The 18,302-nt window shown below is 58.2% G+C and overlaps 7 protein-coding genes across 7 annotated transcripts; 3 read left to right on the forward strand and 4 right to left on the reverse strand.

Annotated features, from left to right (window-relative positions):
• Positions 1 to 166: 166 nt before the first annotated feature.
• SLS55_006646 (uncharacterized protein) lies at positions 167 to 1,386 on the reverse strand (the record flags this gene model as incomplete). Its single annotated transcript, XM_066778075.1, has 2 exons — positions 167 to 301; positions 355 to 1,386. 2 exons carry the CDS (start codon positions 1,384 to 1,386, stop codon positions 167 to 169), a joined length of 1,167 nt encoding a protein of 388 aa, XP_066632170.1.
• A 298-nt stretch (positions 1,387 to 1,684) lies between these two features.
• PHO89 (Na+/Pi symporter) lies at positions 1,685 to 3,670 on the reverse strand (the record flags this gene model as incomplete). The annotated part of the gene is made up of 4 exons (XM_066778076.1): positions 1,685 to 2,126; positions 2,190 to 2,853; positions 2,908 to 3,426; positions 3,598 to 3,670. The coding sequence occupies 4 exons, from the start codon at positions 3,668 to 3,670 to the stop codon at positions 1,685 to 1,687; spliced, it is 1,698 nt and encodes a 565-aa protein (XP_066632171.1).
• Positions 3,671 to 4,794: 1,124 nt separating this feature from the next.
• Positions 4,795 to 5,316, reverse strand: SLS55_006648 (uncharacterized protein; the record flags this gene model as incomplete). Its single annotated transcript, XM_066778077.1, has 1 exon — positions 4,795 to 5,316. One exon carries the CDS (start codon positions 5,314 to 5,316, stop codon positions 4,795 to 4,797), a length of 522 nt encoding a protein of 173 aa, XP_066632172.1.
• Positions 5,317 to 6,511: 1,195 nt separating this feature from the next.
• Positions 6,512 to 8,586, reverse strand: NRP1 (Asparagine-rich protein (ARP protein); the record flags this gene model as incomplete). Its single annotated transcript, XM_066778078.1, has 4 exons — positions 6,512 to 7,432; positions 7,545 to 8,251; positions 8,316 to 8,373; positions 8,431 to 8,586. The coding sequence occupies 4 exons, from the start codon at positions 8,584 to 8,586 to the stop codon at positions 6,512 to 6,514; spliced, it is 1,842 nt and encodes a 613-aa protein (XP_066632173.1).
• Positions 8,587 to 10,049: 1,463 nt separating this feature from the next.
• On the forward strand, positions 10,050 to 11,793 carry SLS55_006650 (uncharacterized protein; the record flags this gene model as incomplete). Its single annotated transcript, XM_066778079.1, has 2 exons — positions 10,050 to 10,357; positions 10,410 to 11,793. The coding sequence occupies 2 exons, from the start codon at positions 10,050 to 10,052 to the stop codon at positions 11,791 to 11,793; spliced, it is 1,692 nt and encodes a 563-aa protein (XP_066632174.1).
• A 530-nt stretch (positions 11,794 to 12,323) lies between these two features.
• Positions 12,324 to 15,697, forward strand: SLS55_006651 (uncharacterized protein; the record flags this gene model as incomplete). Its single annotated transcript, XM_066778080.1, has 3 exons — positions 12,324 to 12,573; positions 12,632 to 15,491; positions 15,544 to 15,697. The coding sequence occupies 3 exons, from the start codon at positions 12,324 to 12,326 to the stop codon at positions 15,695 to 15,697; spliced, it is 3,264 nt and encodes a 1,087-aa protein (XP_066632175.1).
• Positions 15,698 to 16,328: 631 nt separating this feature from the next.
• Positions 16,329 to 17,861, forward strand: SLS55_006652 (uncharacterized protein; the record flags this gene model as incomplete). The annotated part of the gene is made up of 1 exon (XM_066778081.1): positions 16,329 to 17,861. The coding sequence occupies one exon, from the start codon at positions 16,329 to 16,331 to the stop codon at positions 17,859 to 17,861; it is 1,533 nt and encodes a 510-aa protein (XP_066632176.1).
• Positions 17,862 to 18,302: the final 441 nt, after the last annotated feature.

The raw sequence follows: 18,302 nt of genomic DNA on the forward strand, positions 1-18,302 counted from the left end.
GGGTAGTAGCACCGCTGATGTGACAATGCTGATGGACGACGCAAAAGGCTAACGCAAGAGTCAACGGCGGCAGTTGGGATGACGATATATGCAAGCACGGATTCAAAAGTCGGGTCTTCGCCATCATGCGTTATGTTTTAGCCTTTCCTTTTCGATCAAAGTCTCGCTAAAAAACGTCGCCGTTTCCATAGGACCCGGCACCATCCTTGGTGATGGCGTTGGCTCGTTCCAGGATGTACTCGCCAGCCCTGATTGGCGGGTATTTGGAAGGGGTATCTTCCGAGACACAGTTCGGCAGTGTCTGAGGTTTTCTGTTAGCCGACTACCGAGCCGCAAGGGGAAAAGACGACTTACCTCGACCTTCTGGTCGTAATTGATGCTGAAGAAAAACGGGACGCTGTATCTCGCCTCCTTCGTCCTGTTCACCACCCTGTGCACAGTGCTCTTGTACATATCGTTCGTCCACCTCATCAGGAAATCGCCCACGTTTACAATCAACCCGCCCTCCACCTTGCCCACAGGCACCCAACCCCCCTCCGGACTCAGAATCTCCAGGCCAGGCGTGCTGCTCGGCAGCAGCAGGGTGAAGCACTCATAATCCGAGTGGGCGCCCAGCCCGATCTTGTCATCGCCCTCCTTGACCTCCACGTCCGCCTCCTTGGCGGGGTAATACATCAGCCTGGCAATGCCGCCGGGATGGGTGGTCATGGCGTCGAAGTACGTCTCCTCCAGGCCCAAACTTAGCGCGAAGAGCCTGAACAGATGCCTCGCCAGGCCCAGCACGCGGCTGTAGTAAGTCCTCACGCCTTCGAAAAAGCCGGGCAAATCCTCCTCCCGGGGCCACAGGTTCGCCGTCTCGCCGGGCCCGAGCTTCGAGCCGTCCAGCTCGACGTAGCGGCCGTCGCCGCCGGTGGCGTCGAGCTTCTCCTCGTAGCCCCAGTTGAAGCCCTCCTTGCTCTCGGAGCCGTTGCCCTCGACGAAGGTCGTGTAGGCGGGCGGCTCGTAGCCGCGGTGCAGGGTGCTCTGGCGCATGTGGATGGCGTCCTTCTGCTGCGGGCTCAGGTCGTGGAAGAAGCGGCGGGCCTGGTCGAGGATGCCGGCGCACACGTCGTCCGGGATGCCGTGGCCGGTGATGGTGAAGAAGCCCGAGCCGGTGCACGCGGTGCGGATCTGATCCGCAACGGCGAGGCGCGCGGCCAGGTCGCCCGAGAAGGAGGCGCTCAGGTCGATGGTCGGCACGGTGAAGGGCGAGGCATTGGCGGCCGCACTTGCCTTAGTGGCAGCCAGACGGGACTGCAGGTAGGAGGCTGCACCTTGGCGGGCGGCCTCGGAAGTGGCCTTGTCGAAGGCGGGGACGTAGGGCTGGGGTTGGACTGAGGCAGCCATGGTGCTGTAAAAAGTATCTTGTCCTGGCTAGTCTAGCGTATCGTCGCAGGTTTTGTCTCGGTGAGACAGGAGGCGATGCCTGATGTTATATGGCCAAGCGTGGGGTGGGCAGTGATAGGTCGAGGCATATCGCGCCGCTTCGATTGAAGTCTTACGTCATCCCCGTTACTGCCCTTTTCGGCATCTCCTGCCGACGGCGCTCATGTCCGCTCGGCGCCCCCCGATGTCTTAATTATATTGAACCCCACATGTGCATCCGGCAACTTTTAGGAAAGAAGAACACAAAGGCTCATTGGAACTAACCAGCGTAGCCGAAGCGGGGAGCGTTGATGATGATGCCCATCAAGCACCCAGACACGATGCCAGTCACGGGCAGTGTGATGAACCAACCAAAGTAGATCCACGCAACCATCCTCCAGTTGATCGTCCGCCACGTTCCACTGCAAAGGCCGACACCAACCGTGGCGCCCGTGATGCACTGTGTCGTCGAGATAGGCAGGGCAAGTTGCGTCGCCATGATGATGGTAATCGCACTTCCCAGCTCCATCGAGAACCCCCGAGAGGGCGAGTGAAGCGTGATGCGGTTCCCCAGATTGCGCATGATGTTGTAGCCGTACGTCCAGAGACCGACCACAATGCCCGCACCGCCGAACGCCAGGATCCACGTGGGCACCGGCGTCTCGCTGGATATCCTGCCCGTCCGCCAGATCAAATAGATGGTCGCGAAGGGGCCAACCGCGCTGTCCAACACCGCAAATGTCAGACAACACACTGACAGAATCTGCGTGCGAGGCGGAACTTACTTGGAGACATCGTTGGCGCCGTGCGTGAACGAGGCGGTGGCGGCAGTCATGACCTGGAGAAACGAATACATGTACTCGGCGCGGTTGTCGTAATGCGCAGCATGCGCCTCACGCTCGTCGACGTTTCCGGAAAGAAAGTCTTGCTTCTTCTGCGCCGACACGACATCTTGCTCCACGCCATGGAGGAAGGCCTTTTTCGCGTAGTAGAACATCACGACGGGGTTGTAGACCGGTCCTTCAGGCCGCGTACCCTTGATCTCCTTCGCAATTACCGCCTCGTTAGCGCTTTGCTTTGCCTTGATGTCAGGGGAGGGTGCAGGAGTCTCTCCATCTGTCTTCTCAATGTCATCAGAGTTGCTCTGCGGCCCTTGATTGCATTCTCGCTCAACCTCGTCTCGAGTCTTGTGGCCAGCATAGTAGTCTTTGATGTCCTGGACGCCCTCGGGGCGGGGAGGGATTTCGCCTCGCCTGAGAAGGAGAAGACCTTGAGGGATGTGATACCACTTGAGCGTCCAGTCACCATGTACGACCTTGCGCCAGAGATAGGGAAGGAAAAACAAGGAGACCAAGAGGGCAACGCCCGCAGCAACACCGACAACGCAGCCGGCAATGCCCCCATCGCTGAGATTGATGCGCTCCGACGCGCCCTTCCAAACGATGAGCACTGAATCACCATATCAGCAAAGTAAAGCGCGAGTCGGTCGCGTAGATAACTTACTCGTCAAAAGGCCAGACGTCAAGGCGAAGTAAAGGGGGATTGCGTAAAACGCATGCTTGACAGGATTCTCCCGCAACATAACACCAAACTTGGTGATTAGGAATATGATTGCAGCAAAGCATCCGGAAATACCGGGCGCACAGATCCAGGCGAGAAATACAGCAGATACACCATTGATGCTCCAGTCAATACCGTCGGTGCCGACGGTAGCGATGCCAACACCAATAACGCCGCCCATGATGGAATGTGTGGTGCTGACAGGCAGACCAAACCTAGTAGCACACGTGAGGTAGATGGAAGAGGCGACAACAGCGCAAACCATGGCCAGCATCAGCACCGCAGGGTCATCCTCGAAGATTTCCGTGTCGATGATCTTCGTGCGAATAGTGTCGGACACACGCGCACCAACGCCGATGGCACCGCCAAACTCCATGACCGTTGCTATACACATGGCTTGACCCATCGTCAAGGATCGGGAGGACACAGACGTGGCAAATGAGTTGGCCACATCGTTGGCACCTGGATCCCAATATTAGCGCGAAGTCTTATTTCGGAACAGCTAGAACACAGTGGATCACGAAGATCTTTCACATGCTTGTTGCGGGAGATATTATTCTCTTCCAAGACAGGTATTCAATGCATTTCAAAGACTCTTGCAACAGAAGCTTGGGAAGGATTTGTAGTGCTTACCGATATTGAAGGCGTCGAGAAAGGCAAATATGACGCCAATGGCGAAGAGGTAATCGAACTGATGCAAAGACATCTTGGCGATATGTGTGCCGGGTTTGAGGCTAGGTAATGTTGCACTGAAGCTGAAGGGAGCACAAGACAACGACCAAAGGGTGCTGGGATTTTATAAGAGACTTGAATATTGGATCATGTAACAGCTGAGAACCTGGCCTGGCGAACCCGAACGCGGCCACCAATGATGAGCAGCTCACCCGAACGTGTCTTGCCGTCGTTGCTTGGGTGCTGGAGGCTGTGAGATCCCGCTGCTACCATGGGTCTTAGGCGCTCTTGGGGGCTCTTGGAAGATGGGCGGAGACACCAATTGGGCACAAAGCAGCGTCCTGCCACCCCGGATCCGCCCCTGCAATAGGGAATCAGCCAAGCTTCCGCCCATGCCTTGCATATGAGGCCCAGTCGGCGAAGGCATCACCCGCTGGCTTTGCCAAGAGGGCGTCCGCTGCCAAGTCCGCTGCAGGTAGGGAGCCAATGAGATCGGCACGTCTCACCATGTGCTTGACGTGTTGGACTGCTACATTTCTCGCCTCAGTTCTCCAATTACCAAGACCGGTAAGTGCAGGGAGTTGACTAGCTTCATCCAATTCGTGCCCAGCAAAGCATCCCACGCTGGATTAACCGACCGCCGTTCTCGCTATTGTAGGAGTGCCGTATACCCGATCAAGCGCCACAAAGAACCACCGTGGTATCATCAGCCCACAGCACGGGACCGGCCAAGGAAGGCTTCAAGCTGTATGGGTGTGGTGTGTCGGCCCGGCTTCGAGCTCGCTGTTGCCACATGGAATCCTTTGATGAAAACACGAACCAGACGAGCAAACGAGCAGAAAAGGCAATGGGAAAACGAGTCCAGAAAGTACGCTGGAAACTAGATAAAATCGTCCGGACGACTTTGTGGGTATCTTACTCCGGAGTGTGCGGTGATGTTGACCCTTCAACGCCGTTCACGTTCGTCAAATGTGCAGAGAAGCAATGCTGTCCGGAAGAAAGACTCCGACTGACCGGTAGGAGCATGGGCGTTTGCGGCCTGTATCAATCCGACCATCAACCAGATTGGGGCCCACTAAGGTGATTAGCAGCGGGTTGCTGGGCTGCCATTGATGTAAAGGCATGGTGGATTTGCCGAACGCGATATGGTGCTCTGGGTCACTCCATGGATTCGTATATCGACGGTGCTAGAGGCTTCTCAGTGGATTTGATCTTGCGGCGCAGGTATTGGACTCGTCGCTTGGTGACCTGCAGTTTCAGCCGCACTGTGTCGATGCGGCCCCGGGATGCGGCCAGCTTCATCTGCGTGTCGGTAATCATGTCGCGCACACGACCACGGCTATCGGCGATCTTTTCTTGAAACCCAACAGCACGACGCATCAGAGGACAGGTCAGACGGCGGGGGAAGTGCTCGAGACTCTCGCAGATCTGCTTCTTGATCTTCGCCTTCTCCACATCTACCTCGCGGATAAAGTCCTGGGCGTCCTCCAAGCACTTGGTCCACGAGTCGACAGCCTCGTGCTCCTTCTGGAGGGCCTCCTCGAGGATGGGGATCAGTTCGATTTTGGCTCGCAGTTCGCGCTGGTCGGCCTTGGATTGTTCGTGGCGCTGGGCGCGGCGGCGGGCATGCGAGTCCAGCTCCGTCGTCGCGGCGCGGGCACGCGCTCGGGCCCGAGCCATCGAGGCAGGCACGGCGGCGGGCAGGCTGCGGCGACGAGTCAACAGGTATTCATGCGGCGTGGACGAGCAAGCGAGAGTGGTGAGCGCCCGTCGGCCCGAAGATCGGCGTGCGGTAGTGTGTCGAGTCTGGTTACGCAGGGCAGGTTGCAGAGGAGAGAGGTCGTGCTGAGCCGCGGAGTTCGTCCAATCGGCCTTGCACCGTGCTCCCGTCGTCGCTGCCACTTGCGAATATGCCGCCCCCGCTTCAGGCAGCCTCGCGTTCTACAACCATGACAGCGCCCGTCGCCTGGTACCCGGGACGCTGCTGACGCAATCGACAATCCGTCCTGTCGCCTTGGTCAGGTCGCCGCGCCGCGTGTCTTACCCCACGCCTCGGGCAGCCACGCGGTCAACCATGGCCCTCAGGCGATTCGTCACATACCCGCCGAGCAACTGTGCGCTTCGCTATTCTGTTACATTTTGTCTCGACAATTGATCTACAGGGAGTGGCTTTATCTTTGTCTCAATTTGCATGTCAAAGAGAAAAGGTGGAGAAGAAAAGGAGATACGGAAATGGACAGGCACGCAAGCATCCAAAGCAAAGGAGAAGAAGAAAAAAAAGGAGATGCCCGTCCCATCAATCCCCTGAGGCCAAGCAACCGCCCGCACCCTTTGCACACCACCTGCGCCCCCGTCCAGGTTCCTTCCTTGCCATCCGTCGTAAACCCCTGCCCCCGCTAACGCTATGCCGCAATATTTTGGGAAATGACATCCGAGAAGAGAGACCAAGCCAGAAAGATTTCCGGAGAAAACCATTGGACAAGAAAGAGAGAGAGAGCAAAAGGCTCGCGAGAGATAGAAAAGACGTTAAGAAGCCCGAAAAGCAAGCACCTCGATGACGGCCGAACGTGAGACGCCATGCAGAATGACCCTATATGTCCGCTTTGTACCCGCCATCATACTTTTTTGTTCGAATGAAGCTTCCGAAACACCATTCCGAGAGATTAGATCTCGTTCTATGCCTTGTGCCAACCTGCCGCCATGCTCCCTTGCACGCAACCGAGTGCTGATTCCAGGAGGACCCACGTAAATCGAAAAACAAGATGCCCATCCCACGCCGTCGCTAGTCGTTGCTGCCACCCGAATACTTATTTCCCGAAATAAACTATCGATCCGATGTGCGAGGAAAAAACGCAACGACTTTTGTAGAAGCTTCTTAAGCGGGAGACTTGTTGGCCGGAGCTCCGCGGCGCCCGTCGTCGCCAACCGAAAGCTGCCCGAAGCTAGGCGTCAGGAAAGAGAACGGGTCGTTCTGGCCGTCCGGCACGCCGCCGTTGGAGAAACCCGCGCCAGCCGACGCCGGCGCCTGGCCAGCCGAGGAGAAAGCCGCCTCAGCCGCGCGGCTGTCGAAAGGAGACGCATGCATGCCGCCGTTGGGCGCGTACTGAGTGCCCATAGGAGGGTAAGGGCTAGCGGCACCAATGCCCGAAGGAAGGGCATATGTCGAGGGCGGACCGCCGAATTGCTGGCCAGGGAAGCCAGCGCCGGAGCCAAATCCACCAGCAGCACCGAAGGGCCCAGCACCGGGCGTTCCAGCCATAGAAGGAGGTCCCATGCCGTAGCTACTGGGCGTATCCATAGGCGACGGGAAGGCCGTGTCAGCGACGACGGCAGCGCCGGCACGGCTGGCACCGCAGCGAAGGCAGCTGACATTCTTGGCGAAGTTGTGATAACCACACCCTTCAGAGCCGCACTTCCAATCGCCAGCACGGAAGGGCACAATGCCACCGCTGTTGCCACCACGCATGTGGCCTGGCATGCCGTGACCGTGGCCCATGTGGTGGGGCGGGCCCATCATGCCAGGGTGGCCGTAACCGTACGGGCTGTAGCCCATTGGATCGCCGGCGGGCCCCCCAGACATCGCAGGAAACGAGCAGCGGAAGCAGGCAGTGCGGCGCTGGAAGTTAGAGAAGCCGCATGACGGGCAGGTCCAGTCACCGGGACGAGGGCGGTTCTTGCTCGGCGGGAAGGGGGTGAGAATCTCAGCGGCACGATCGAGGACACGGCTAGATGAAGGCGAGACCTCGATGGCCTTCTCGTTCAAGGCACGACCGTTCATACACAAGCTTTCGGCAGCCTGGAGGGAAAGTTAGCGGGAAACGGGAACGCGGGCTCACAGCTTGCGTGGGGTGCGTTGTGGGCACCACGGTCGCGGTTTCGTTGAAAGATGATGGCTGAATGAGACTTACCTCCTCATGCGACGAGAAGATAGCGAAACCAGTGCCCGTCGGCTTGTGCTGATCCGGTGTGCGAAGCGTCCAGAAAGCGATGGGCCTTCCGCCAAACTGGGTGAACCAGCTCTCCAGTTCGGATTGCGTCGTGTCGTGGGGAAGACCGCTCATGTGGAGGACCTTGCTACGCTCAGACAGGAACGCGCGAACATCTGCTCTGGCGTCCATGGGGCGGGTGAGGACGTCGGGGTGCTCGTGAGGAGGTTGCGACTTGCGGATAAGGCCCCTAAGAACGCGAGCGAGAGTGACCGCCTCCTCCATAGCCCGCCTAGGCGACGCGGGGGCCAATGCTTGCAGGTGGAAAGGGAGGTTGTGCTTAATAGGAGCGGAGGACTGGACTGGCTCGACCTCAAGGGCGGCGCAGATGTTGGACAGAGCGCTCGAGCCGAAAGGCAGAGACTCGGGGTGGTGAGCTTGCCAACGCTGGTACTCCGTGCGCAGGTCGAATGTCCTAGAGTGCTGCAGGTAGGGCGGCAGCACGACGGCCTTGTCCCGAGCCTCACGTGGAAGCTGCACCCGAAGATCCCACGAATCGAGTGTGACGAAGGCGAATTCGAGGTTCTTGGAGAGGAGGTGCTCGTTGGAGAACTGGTCGAAACGGTTGATGGCGTCACGGAAGGAGCCGGAGTTGCGGACGTGCTCCCAGGTGAGGGTCGTCAAAGAGGCTGTTGGAAGGGTTTGCGTCAGCGGGCGGACTCGAGTCAAATCGAGACGGCGGAGGGGACTCACTGCAGAGAGGGGTGATGGGCGTGTTGACGGGCTTGACGAGCACGCTCTCGCGGTGCAGCTTCACCCAGGTGTCAGCAAAAATTTGCTCGCATCAATGGGGCTTCCAAGAGCACACCTCCTCACAGGACTTTGCGTCCAGCAGGATCCATCCCAGCTCAATGACCTCGGCGGAGTCCTTGGTCACGTACACGCCGTGCTCGTCACACGTTGTAGCTACGTGAATGACGACGTAGCGGTCCAGATTACTTCCCTGGGGCGAATTGGTAGCCATGATGGAGTCCACGCGGGTCCCGGGACAGCGGACGGTGTTGCAATGGGGAGGAGGGACGGAGCGGTGGGTGACTAGTCGGGAGCGCCGGCGGAGAAGGGGTTGGAAAGAGACAGCCGCAGGGATCGAATGAGCGTCGTCGGCCGAGGCAGCTGGCAAGCACTGGGTAGTCGCAAGACACAGGCTCTACGCAGTTCGCCAGCGGGTGGCGTCAGGGCAGAGGCACGAGATGGATGAGAGGCTGCCGGTGTTGGAAGAAGCTGGAGTGGTGAAGTTCTCGCGTAGCACGGCCGGGTCGTCAGCCAACTCTACTGTCGCCCCAAAAGATTGCCCATTGCCGCATCGAGCGCGTCCTCGTCATATCACGGCTCGACGGAATCGCTCCTGAAACATGTTCCCAGCGCTCCCATTCGCACGAGGGCCCCGCGTGGCTAGAAAAACAGCACCCAAGCCATGGTGCACCCATGGCCGTCGACTGCGCGCGCAGCTGGCTTCGGTCGCACGAGCACGCCGCACGCCTCGATGGCAAGCCGCCCAGAGCGGCGCAAGCAAGGCCGGCGCTGGGCAGCGGACCGCATGCACTGCAGCACATGCACACTCTATATCCAGCTGCGAAGTCGCACGGGAGGGATCGGCCTGGCGGGACTGCAACATAATCCCGCACGTTGAGTGCCTGCGGCGCGCCCGTTGGCCAGCCCGGCTGCTAGCCGCTCACCAGGAGCAGCAAGCGGCTGGCGGGCTGCAATAAATAGCAGCACACAGGGTTGCCAAAGACGACACCCTGACCAAACCGGTTTCGCAAGGGCCTACTTGCGCGGATAGCTGATGCTTCCGCCTTGACGCTTCTGTATGGCCATGAAACCGACCGCGACGTGCGGACGTTCGTTTCAGCCCGCGCACGTAAGCAGAATACACCGGGTTCCCAAAAGGGCTGCATTTTGCTTTGATGCCCCGCAAGACAGTGCACTCGGCTCCTGTGGGAGGTTGAGACCACCATGCAAACGTCATTGTACGATGCCCGAATCCAGATCTACATGCGGACATTTGCTTCAATCGCCCATGAAACGCGGCTGGAGGGTGGATGGCGATCTCAGGGTTAATTTACGCTGCTCCGCTCCTCCGCTCGTGCCTTCCACCACGGCATGATTTAGGCTTTCGCGCCAGCGCGTGCCGAGGAGCGCATAGGGCGACGGCGTGGCGGCTAACAGCTGGCGGCTGGTTGCCGCATCCTGTCGGTTTCGGCGGCTGGCTTGTGAGTGCAAGTGCGACATGGAAGGCGCGTCACGCCCGTCCACGCGTTCTTGACTGGTGCGCGCTGAACGGAGCCCTGATCGCCGCTCCAGGAGCGACGTTTTGAAACCTTGCTCGCGCGCGCCCGCATCCCCCGCTTCAAACACCTCCGCCGCGCGCCGACCACGCTGTTTGCGCTCTCCATCACTCCCTCCCCCTTCCCTTCTGCAGCTAATATGGGCTGGCTCAAGCATTTCCGCTCCAAGAGCAATATCAAGGACAAGCTCAAACACCATGGCCATGATCACCACGCCTACCCGAGCCCCCCGCTTCCAGTCTACCGCGGCCGCAACTGCACCGAGCAGCTGCCCGACAAGGTGCTGCGCCGCATCTTCGAATTCGTGTGCCCCCACACCACCGACGACAGCTATGAGACAAGTGAGAAGAGCATGATCGGGGATGGCTGCATGCTGTGCGATTTGCGCGATCTGGCCAGCTGCGCCCAGGTGCGCCGGCGCTGGTACGGCGTCGCCCAGGGCTTGCTGTAAGTCTTGCACCCGCATCATTGACCCTGGCCTCCCCTGACAGTCATGCAGGTACAAATGCGTGCGCATCGACGCCGTCCACTATTGCGAGCTTGAGGAGATCCTTGGCCAGCATCGCCGCCGCAAGTCGCGTCACGAAACCACCGACGTGCCCACCGCCCGTCTCCAGCTTTTTGCCCGGACTGTCCGAGACAATCAGTACCTTGCTGAGACGGTCGAGGTGCTCAAGCTGCCGTACATGACCCGCGAAATTTCCAAGGCTGACCTCGCCCGCACCGTTTCTGTCCTTCCCAACTTGCGTTACGTCGATCTGCCCGACGGATTCTACTCAGGCGACGCTGGAAGCCATACTCTGCGTCAGGAGCTGCAGGTCCGGGGAAACAACCTTCGGAAAATGAGGTACGATGCTGGTTCGGAGCAGCTCTTCGAGATGCTCATCCAGGGCTTTTGGCAGCGTATCGAGGTTCTCGAGCTCAGTCGGCTAAGGATCGAACCGGTGACAATGAGGCGGATCCTTGCTTGCCTGCCGCATCTCTCTGATCTCAAGATCTCAGAGTCCCCCTGGCTGAACGATTCAATGTTCGAAAGGGCTCCCAACGTCCCGGAGTTTCCGGCCTTGGAACGCTTGACGCTGGATGAGATGCCTGGAGTCACGGCAAATGGTCTGTGCGCGTACCTCAGTGGCCGCGAGAACTCGACAAGTCTAAAACATTTGTCGCTGTCAACGACCGGCGTGACTGTGGATGAGCTCCATACAGTCCTTACAGCTGCTCCATACATGCGGGAGCTGACTATATCCGGTACTGTGTCCACGTCGCTGCCGATGCAAGCACGCCCACCTCTCCGGTCGATGCTCCTCCAAAAGCTCTACTTCGAGATAACATCCGCTTCGAACGCCTTCCAAGGGTTGCAGCCACCACACTCTTCCTACTATGCTTACCTGATCTCATCGCTCCTCACCAATTCACTCCCGAATCTGAAAGAGCTATACGTTCGCGATCCGGACTTTGCAGAGACATTAACTCTAGCTCCGCCGATGCCGTCGTACGCCACCGACGGTGGATCTGGCTCACGAGGTCTGACGCAGCCTTTGAACATCTATGCTAAGGGGCTCGACGAGCTCGATTGGATCTTCTCGACCTTCCAGCCTCCTGACGAACCGGGTCACAGGGGCAGCTTCAGTGGCGGGAGGCCTCTGTCCGAGTACAACGCCTCCAGGGGACTGGGACCCCAGTGGGGCAACGATAACCGCAAGAGTGTTGTTGTCGGCAACGGATTTGGTGGGTTCCTGGCTGTTCCGGCGGAGATGCCCGAGAGACCAAAGAGCGCAGGCAGCTGGACAAAGAGCAGCAACTCCGGAGGTCACTTCAGAGGTCACAACAGGGCGGACAGCTACACTCACAAGAGGGCGAGCAGAGCGGACTTGTGGCGTTAGGGTTCTTTCAAAGTGCAGTATGGCGGAGTTTCACGTGCTAAGGAAGAAAGTCAGGGTATTTGATATTAAGGATAGTATGGATTCGGTCTTTGATACCTGATTGCTTCGGCGCTGGTAGCTGGAGGCTGGGACACACTGCATATGCACCCATCTGGCGTTAGGGGGATACCCACAATCAGGATGTAACTATAGAGCACACCATCATTTTGATCTATATGAGCAGTCTTTTGCTCGTGGCAAGGCGCATCTCAACATGTTTGCAGTGTTTATCGGACAGAACGCAAGTTGAAAGTGTCGCATTCCTGGAGTGAGGCGGCGACTCGGCAGAAATTCGGCGGTCTACGTGCCTGAGGCATGCCGCGGTAGAGCTAGCTGTCATCCTCCAGTCGCGGCCAACTACCAGCAAGCAATGCTCACCCTCGAGTCCTGGCCGCGGCGATGATAGTGCGAACCCTCGCCCGCTCCTCCAAGTGACATCTCGCGCTCCCTATGCCTCCGCCCGCCGCGCATCCCTTTACCGGATCCCGACAATGCCCTCGCGGCCAACCTCCCCTCGGAGGTCCACCGACAACTCCGAATCGCCGTCGTCGCTCTCCTCCAACCGCCTTCAGTTCCCTTTTCCCCAGCAGGACTGGACCCGAAGACCAAGCTCCAGCCAAAGCGCCCGCTATCAGTCCACGCGTCGCGGCTCCAACGCGAGCTCCATACACTCAATCGGGGGAGCCTTGGATACCTCGTCGCAGAGACACATTGGACCGGTGACCGAGACCGGCCAGAATGGTGGGGTATTCTGCATAGCAATGCTCGGGAACCCGCAGGCTGACTGACTCCGCGATAGCCATTTCAACGCTGCTGCAGCCCCCAATCGTCCGCACGGGGCTGCTGCCCTATACTTCTGCGCCCTCCGCCGTCAAAACTCCTTCCACTAGAGACATTCCCCCGGTCACCCTGACGAACATTCCACACGTTGAGCCGTCCGCCTTCAAACTATACCTTTCGCAGGTCGGGTCGCTGTACGACGCATTCCAACGCGCAAAGTCAGACTCGGACAATGTTGCGGCACAGCTGTTCCGCCGCGACTCCAAGAGGGATGAGTTCACCGAGATACTAGAGCGTCGTTTGAAGGACCAACAGCCGGGAAGACGTCCCTCGTCCCGACAGGAATCCATCGTCTCTCTTTCGCCTGTAGACTCACCGCGAAGGAGATCGAGTGCAGGCGCTTCGAAGCGTCATCCAACAGCCGTCACCCCGCTGTCAACGATTCCGGACGTGTACTTCCAGGAAGATTTCCGCCTTGAGAATCCGCGCACATTCGATGTGGTAAGCGAACGGTCGGAGGTAATTCAGCAGCCGCAAGGCACAGATGGCTCGAAGGACGCCAATGGCTCCGCCGAGGCCCCGGCGCCACCGAAGAGAAAAGCTCTAGCAACAAACGCCATCCTGCAGGAGAAGCTGTCTTGGTACATGGACACGGTTGAAATTCACCTGATTTCCTCGATATCAACGGCTTCAACGTCATTCTTCGCCGCCTTGGGGTCACTGCGTGAGCTTCAATCGCAAGCAGCAGACTCCGTAGCGCGCATTCAGTCGTTGCGAGAAGATTTGAACAGGCTTGATCGGGACATGGCCATTGGTGGCTTAAAAATAGTAGGCATGAAGAGACGCAGAGAGAATCTCCGCAAACTCAGCGAGGCCGTCGATCAGCTTCGGGCAGTCGTCGACGGGGTTTCCCATTGCGAGGACTTGATAGAAGACGGGAGGCTTGAAGATGCCCTAGACCGGCTGGACATGCTCGAAATGCTTGTCTCAGGAGAGCTAATGCTCATTGGGTCGGCTGACCAGGAGTGGCTTCCTCCCTATCTTCCACGCGATCTCGTTGATCTACGGGGACTCAACGCTTTGGACGGGTTTTCTGACGGCATGATGCAGCTCAGAGCCCGGATTGGCAAGGGCTTTGAATCCAGGTTTCTCGAGGCCCTCATGGGCGACCTACGCCGACACATCAAAAGTGTACCCGGCCAAGATACGCTTCAACGATGGGCTTCGGCATCCCTCCGCACTAGGGGCGATAACAGACCGCCTACTTCTCTTCCTGCGTACTACAAAATGGAGGAAGGGTTTCGCTCGAACATGCTCGCCATTCTAAATGGGCTGAGCAGGTCAAATCATACACCAGTGGCTGCTGCCGCTTATCGAGACGCAGTCACTAGGGAGATGAAGGTACTCATACGACAGCATCTCCCAAGCTCAACGGACGACGATGCCGAATCCACCATCTCCTCATCCACGCGCGCCAGCAGCAGGACTTCTCAACAAGAAAAGTCATCCGTTCTCGCGCGGAACCTTCGCTCGCTCGACTGGGAGGATGCTGAGCAGCTCTTCGTTAATATCTACACTAACGTGGGCGAGGCGTTGCGGAGATTGAGCACCCAAACGAAGGTTCTTCTGGATGTCTCTAGTGGAACGGCAATTTCTCCAGGGATAAGATCCCCTCCGAAGAGTCCCAACATGGCGAACATGGACGGCTACCTCAGCAGGCCAATTTCAGATACCCCGGCCCAGAACAGCCATTTGCAGGAAGAGCTCATGCAGTCTTTGGATATGTCTAGCCTTCTAGGGCAATCTGTGGATGCGGCTCAAAATCAGATCACGAAGATTCTCAAGGTCCGCGGAGAGCAGTCTGCTCGGCTGCCGCTGCAACGCTTCCTCCGGTACTTCCTCATCAACAGACTATTCGCCGATGAGTGCGAAGCTGTGTCAGGACGATCGGGGGCCGCGCTCAAAGGCGTTGTGGACAGCCAGATCAAGCAATTCGTCACAATGATGGGACAGACGGAGAATCAAAAGCTCCGCCAAACCATGGATGCTGACAAATGGGAAGCCAAGGACTTTGGCGAACATGAGACTGAGGTATTGGCAAGGATCCTTGAAGCAATGCACAGCGATCCCGCAGAGTGGACAAAGAGCAAGATGATCTGGCAGAATGTTCCTGCAACACCCGCGAAAGGGACGCAGGGTACCAACGGCGAAGCAAACGGGACCACCAAAGCGAGGAACGCAGTCATCGACGAGGAGAAGTACGTGCTGGTCAACTGTGCCATGTACGCTCTGGACGGGATTGACCGGTTCGAAAATCTTATTGCGGTCATACCCAGTATCACACCCGAGGTCGCAGTGACTTTGCTGGACTACCTGCGCACTTTCCAGTCACGCACTTGCCAGCTCATCCTCGGAGCCGGAGCCAAAGAGAGCGCGGGGTTGAAGAGCATCACTACAAAGCATCTTGCTCTCGCGTCACAAGCGCTAAACTTCATGATCGCCCTGATTCCCTATGTGCGCGAATTCATCCGCCGCCACTCGTCCAGCACGTCGCTGGCCGAACTGGACAAGATGCGGCGACTGTATCAAGACCAGCAGACGAACATCCACGACAAGCTCATCGAGATCATGACGCAGCGGCTGCATATCCACGTGAATGCTATGAAGAAGATAGACTTCGATGCGGTGGCAGACCAGCAGGTCAGCCCGCACATGGAGACACTGACCAAGGAAACGAACACGTTCCACCGCACGCTAAGCAGGCATTTGCCGGAGCCGTGCGTCCAGTCCATCATCACGCCTGTCTTTGCCGGCTACAGGGAGCAGTGGGGGAAGGCTTTCCGGGAGGCGCTGGTGCGGACAGGCGCAGGCAAGGCAAGGTAAGAGTCCTCATACTTTGACAACAACGTGGGGTGTCTAACGAAGCGGCAGGTTGTTGCGTGATGCGGAGCTCTTCGAGAGCAAGCTGAACAAAATCAATGGCTTCGGCGACATCGGCACGTACATGACCGACATTGTAAAGCAGAAGGTGGTCGAGGCGGGCGCCACTACCCCGACCATTCCCAACCGACCGGGTGCTGAATGAAGTTCCTTTATACCCTTCGTTTCCCATTCATCTTGCCATGCGCATACACTAGCTGCGTTGTAAATTATCATGTTATTCTTGCTATGGACTTGGAAGAGAGCGGCTTAATGCATTGGCGAAGGCGTTCGGATCGGTTGCAGGTCGGTGTCTTCCTCGCGAGATGGCGGAGTTTGGATACCAATACCAATTGATGGACTATCTTTACTTCAAGGCTGCTCAAAGTGAGCAGGCCGCCGCAGCCCGCCGGTCGGTTCACGCCCATGTATCCCTCCCTCCTCAGCGATGCTCGCGGATCTGCCAACGACAGCCGCCCGGCGAAACTTGGTGATTTCCCTATGCGCGGACGGCGGGCAGAGTGCGGATGTGTTAGGTGGTGCTGGCGCTGGCGCTGGAGCGCGTTGTTTGTGTTCAACCTCACTTTCGCTCAACACCGCACATTGTTTACCTCACCTCACCTCCACTTCACACCCGCCAGCCCCGCCCATTTAAACGAGCTCCCAGACACACCGTGAGTGCCTTGCCTCTTACTTTCCATCCAGCTCCGCTCTTCCTCTTCTTCCCTACACCCACCCGCCTGTGTCGCAACCGTGCCACCATCACACCAACCTCAATCTTCGCACCGAGCATTCTCATGGCGTCCCGCAAGGGATTCCTCCCCGTCACTCCGGCCCGCCTGGTGCGGCCGGAGCTCACTCAGCAACAGAACCTTGCCAACATTGAGCAGGACAATTTGACCGACGACAACGCGCTCCACGAGAGCCCGACGTTCCAAGCAATTCGCGATGGCCTGCTCCGCCTCATGGCATCGTCCGCTGACAGCGAGCATGCTCCTGAACGCGAGCCTGACGCACCGCCTGCCTCACTCCCGGATTCGGTGACACGCTTCGTGCCGGCCTCGTCCATTCCTTCTTCATCGCCGTCGTCCTCTCGAGCCTCGTCGCGCGCGCGAGATGAGCTACGCGCTGACATGCGCCGCGTTGCCCCGCCGTCCACATTGCCAGCCACCAGCCAGAAGCTCACCGCAAACCACTGGCCCAAGGGTGACCTTCTTCACAAGCCTAGCTCTGGCCACTCTCGCAACTCAAGCGACGCGTCCAACCTGACCCAGGCGTCCCTCACCATTGACAAGGTGCCTCAGCTTAGTCCCAGCAGGAGCGAGAGCCGCTTCGACACGACCAGCACGCGCCAGCACGTCAGGTTTGCGCCCACTCCCGCCAAGGAGCCGAAGCCAGAGCGCGCCCTGTACGGCCCGCTTGAGATCGACGAGGACTGCTTCTCGGTCGATTCCGAGTTCAACCGCGTCCCGAACGTCGTTCCTGTCGAGACAACCAAAGACAACCCAATGCTCCTCAGCAACATCCTCAAGAAGACCGACGCCGTCTTCACCGGCGACCCTGACATCCTGGACTTGCCGCTGCAGATCAAGGGCCACGGCTTCCGCCCCGCTACTATCCCCTCTAGCGACGTGATCCGCAAGAGGATGGCTCGTCAGGCAAAGCTCCAAGAGAGGCGAGAGGCCAGGATGTGGCAGAAGATGGGGATGCAGGCGGCTCAAGCCCAGCTGGAAGCCGAGGCTCTCAACGAGCAGAAGCTGGCCGAGCACCTGAATGCACAGGCTGCTCTCAGGGAGCAGTACGCTGTTGCCGAGAAGTGGCGCGAGGAGAACATGTTGACCCAGGCTCTGAAGGCGCCGCCGGGCTTGCCAAACTTCAATGGCTTTGAGCACAAGGTTGCGCACCAGCCTGCCGTCGAGGAAGAGTCGGCCAAGGCGCAGCCCGTTGTCCAGGATGAGCCCAAGTCCCACCACAGGTATGTCTCACAAACCCCTTACCCATCTGATGAATTCATCCGCTCACGTTACAAAAGCACCCTGTCCATGCTTCTGCATGACCGCGGCAGCAGCAGCGGCTCCACCACCAGCGACGGTTCTCAGCCAAGCTGGGCAACCTGCTCCGAGTCCTCCGAGTCTTCCTCGGCCCACGATATGCCTGTTCGCCAAAGCGGTAACCGCCAGCCCAGCAACATGGCTCGCAACGACAGCGGCTTCCAGACCAATGGCCACATCCCCGCTGGAGATAAGAACACGTACAACTTCCAGGGCAGCTGCGCGATCGAGAGTTGCAGCACCATTGGTCAAGACGCCAACGGTAGCCGCTACTTCTGAACGGCCACACACTGAAGATCATGAACTGGATCGATCCATTCTCCATTCCGTCACGACTTTCGGACCAACACCGACACATAATGATACTGTCTTTCCTTCATTCATGCATATGATACCCCGGACAACCTTTGCGATACCCCCGTACTGGCTTTCGCCGCTTCGTTCTTTCTTTGTACTCATCTCACACGTCCGCAAGCACACGATTTTGGCGAGAGCATTTTTCCTATAGCAGGCCACTTGCAGACTGCTATGTCTTGTCGTCTCCGAACATTTCCAAGCACTACGACATTGGGAGGGATTAATTGGACTTTTCCGTGGATACATTTCGAGGCTCATTGATATTTCTTGGTTCAGCGTTGCGTAGTTGTCTTGGAACTGCCGCTCTTTCAAAGCATTTGTTGATTTTATTGAAGCACTTTGGACCCTTTCACGTTTAGCACA

This window comes from Diplodia seriata, assembly GCF_021436955.1.
Source record: "Diplodia seriata strain FDS-637 chromosome Unknown scaffold_6, whole genome shotgun sequence".
NCBI lineage: Eukaryota > Fungi > Ascomycota > Dothideomycetes > Botryosphaeriales > Botryosphaeriaceae > Diplodia > Diplodia seriata.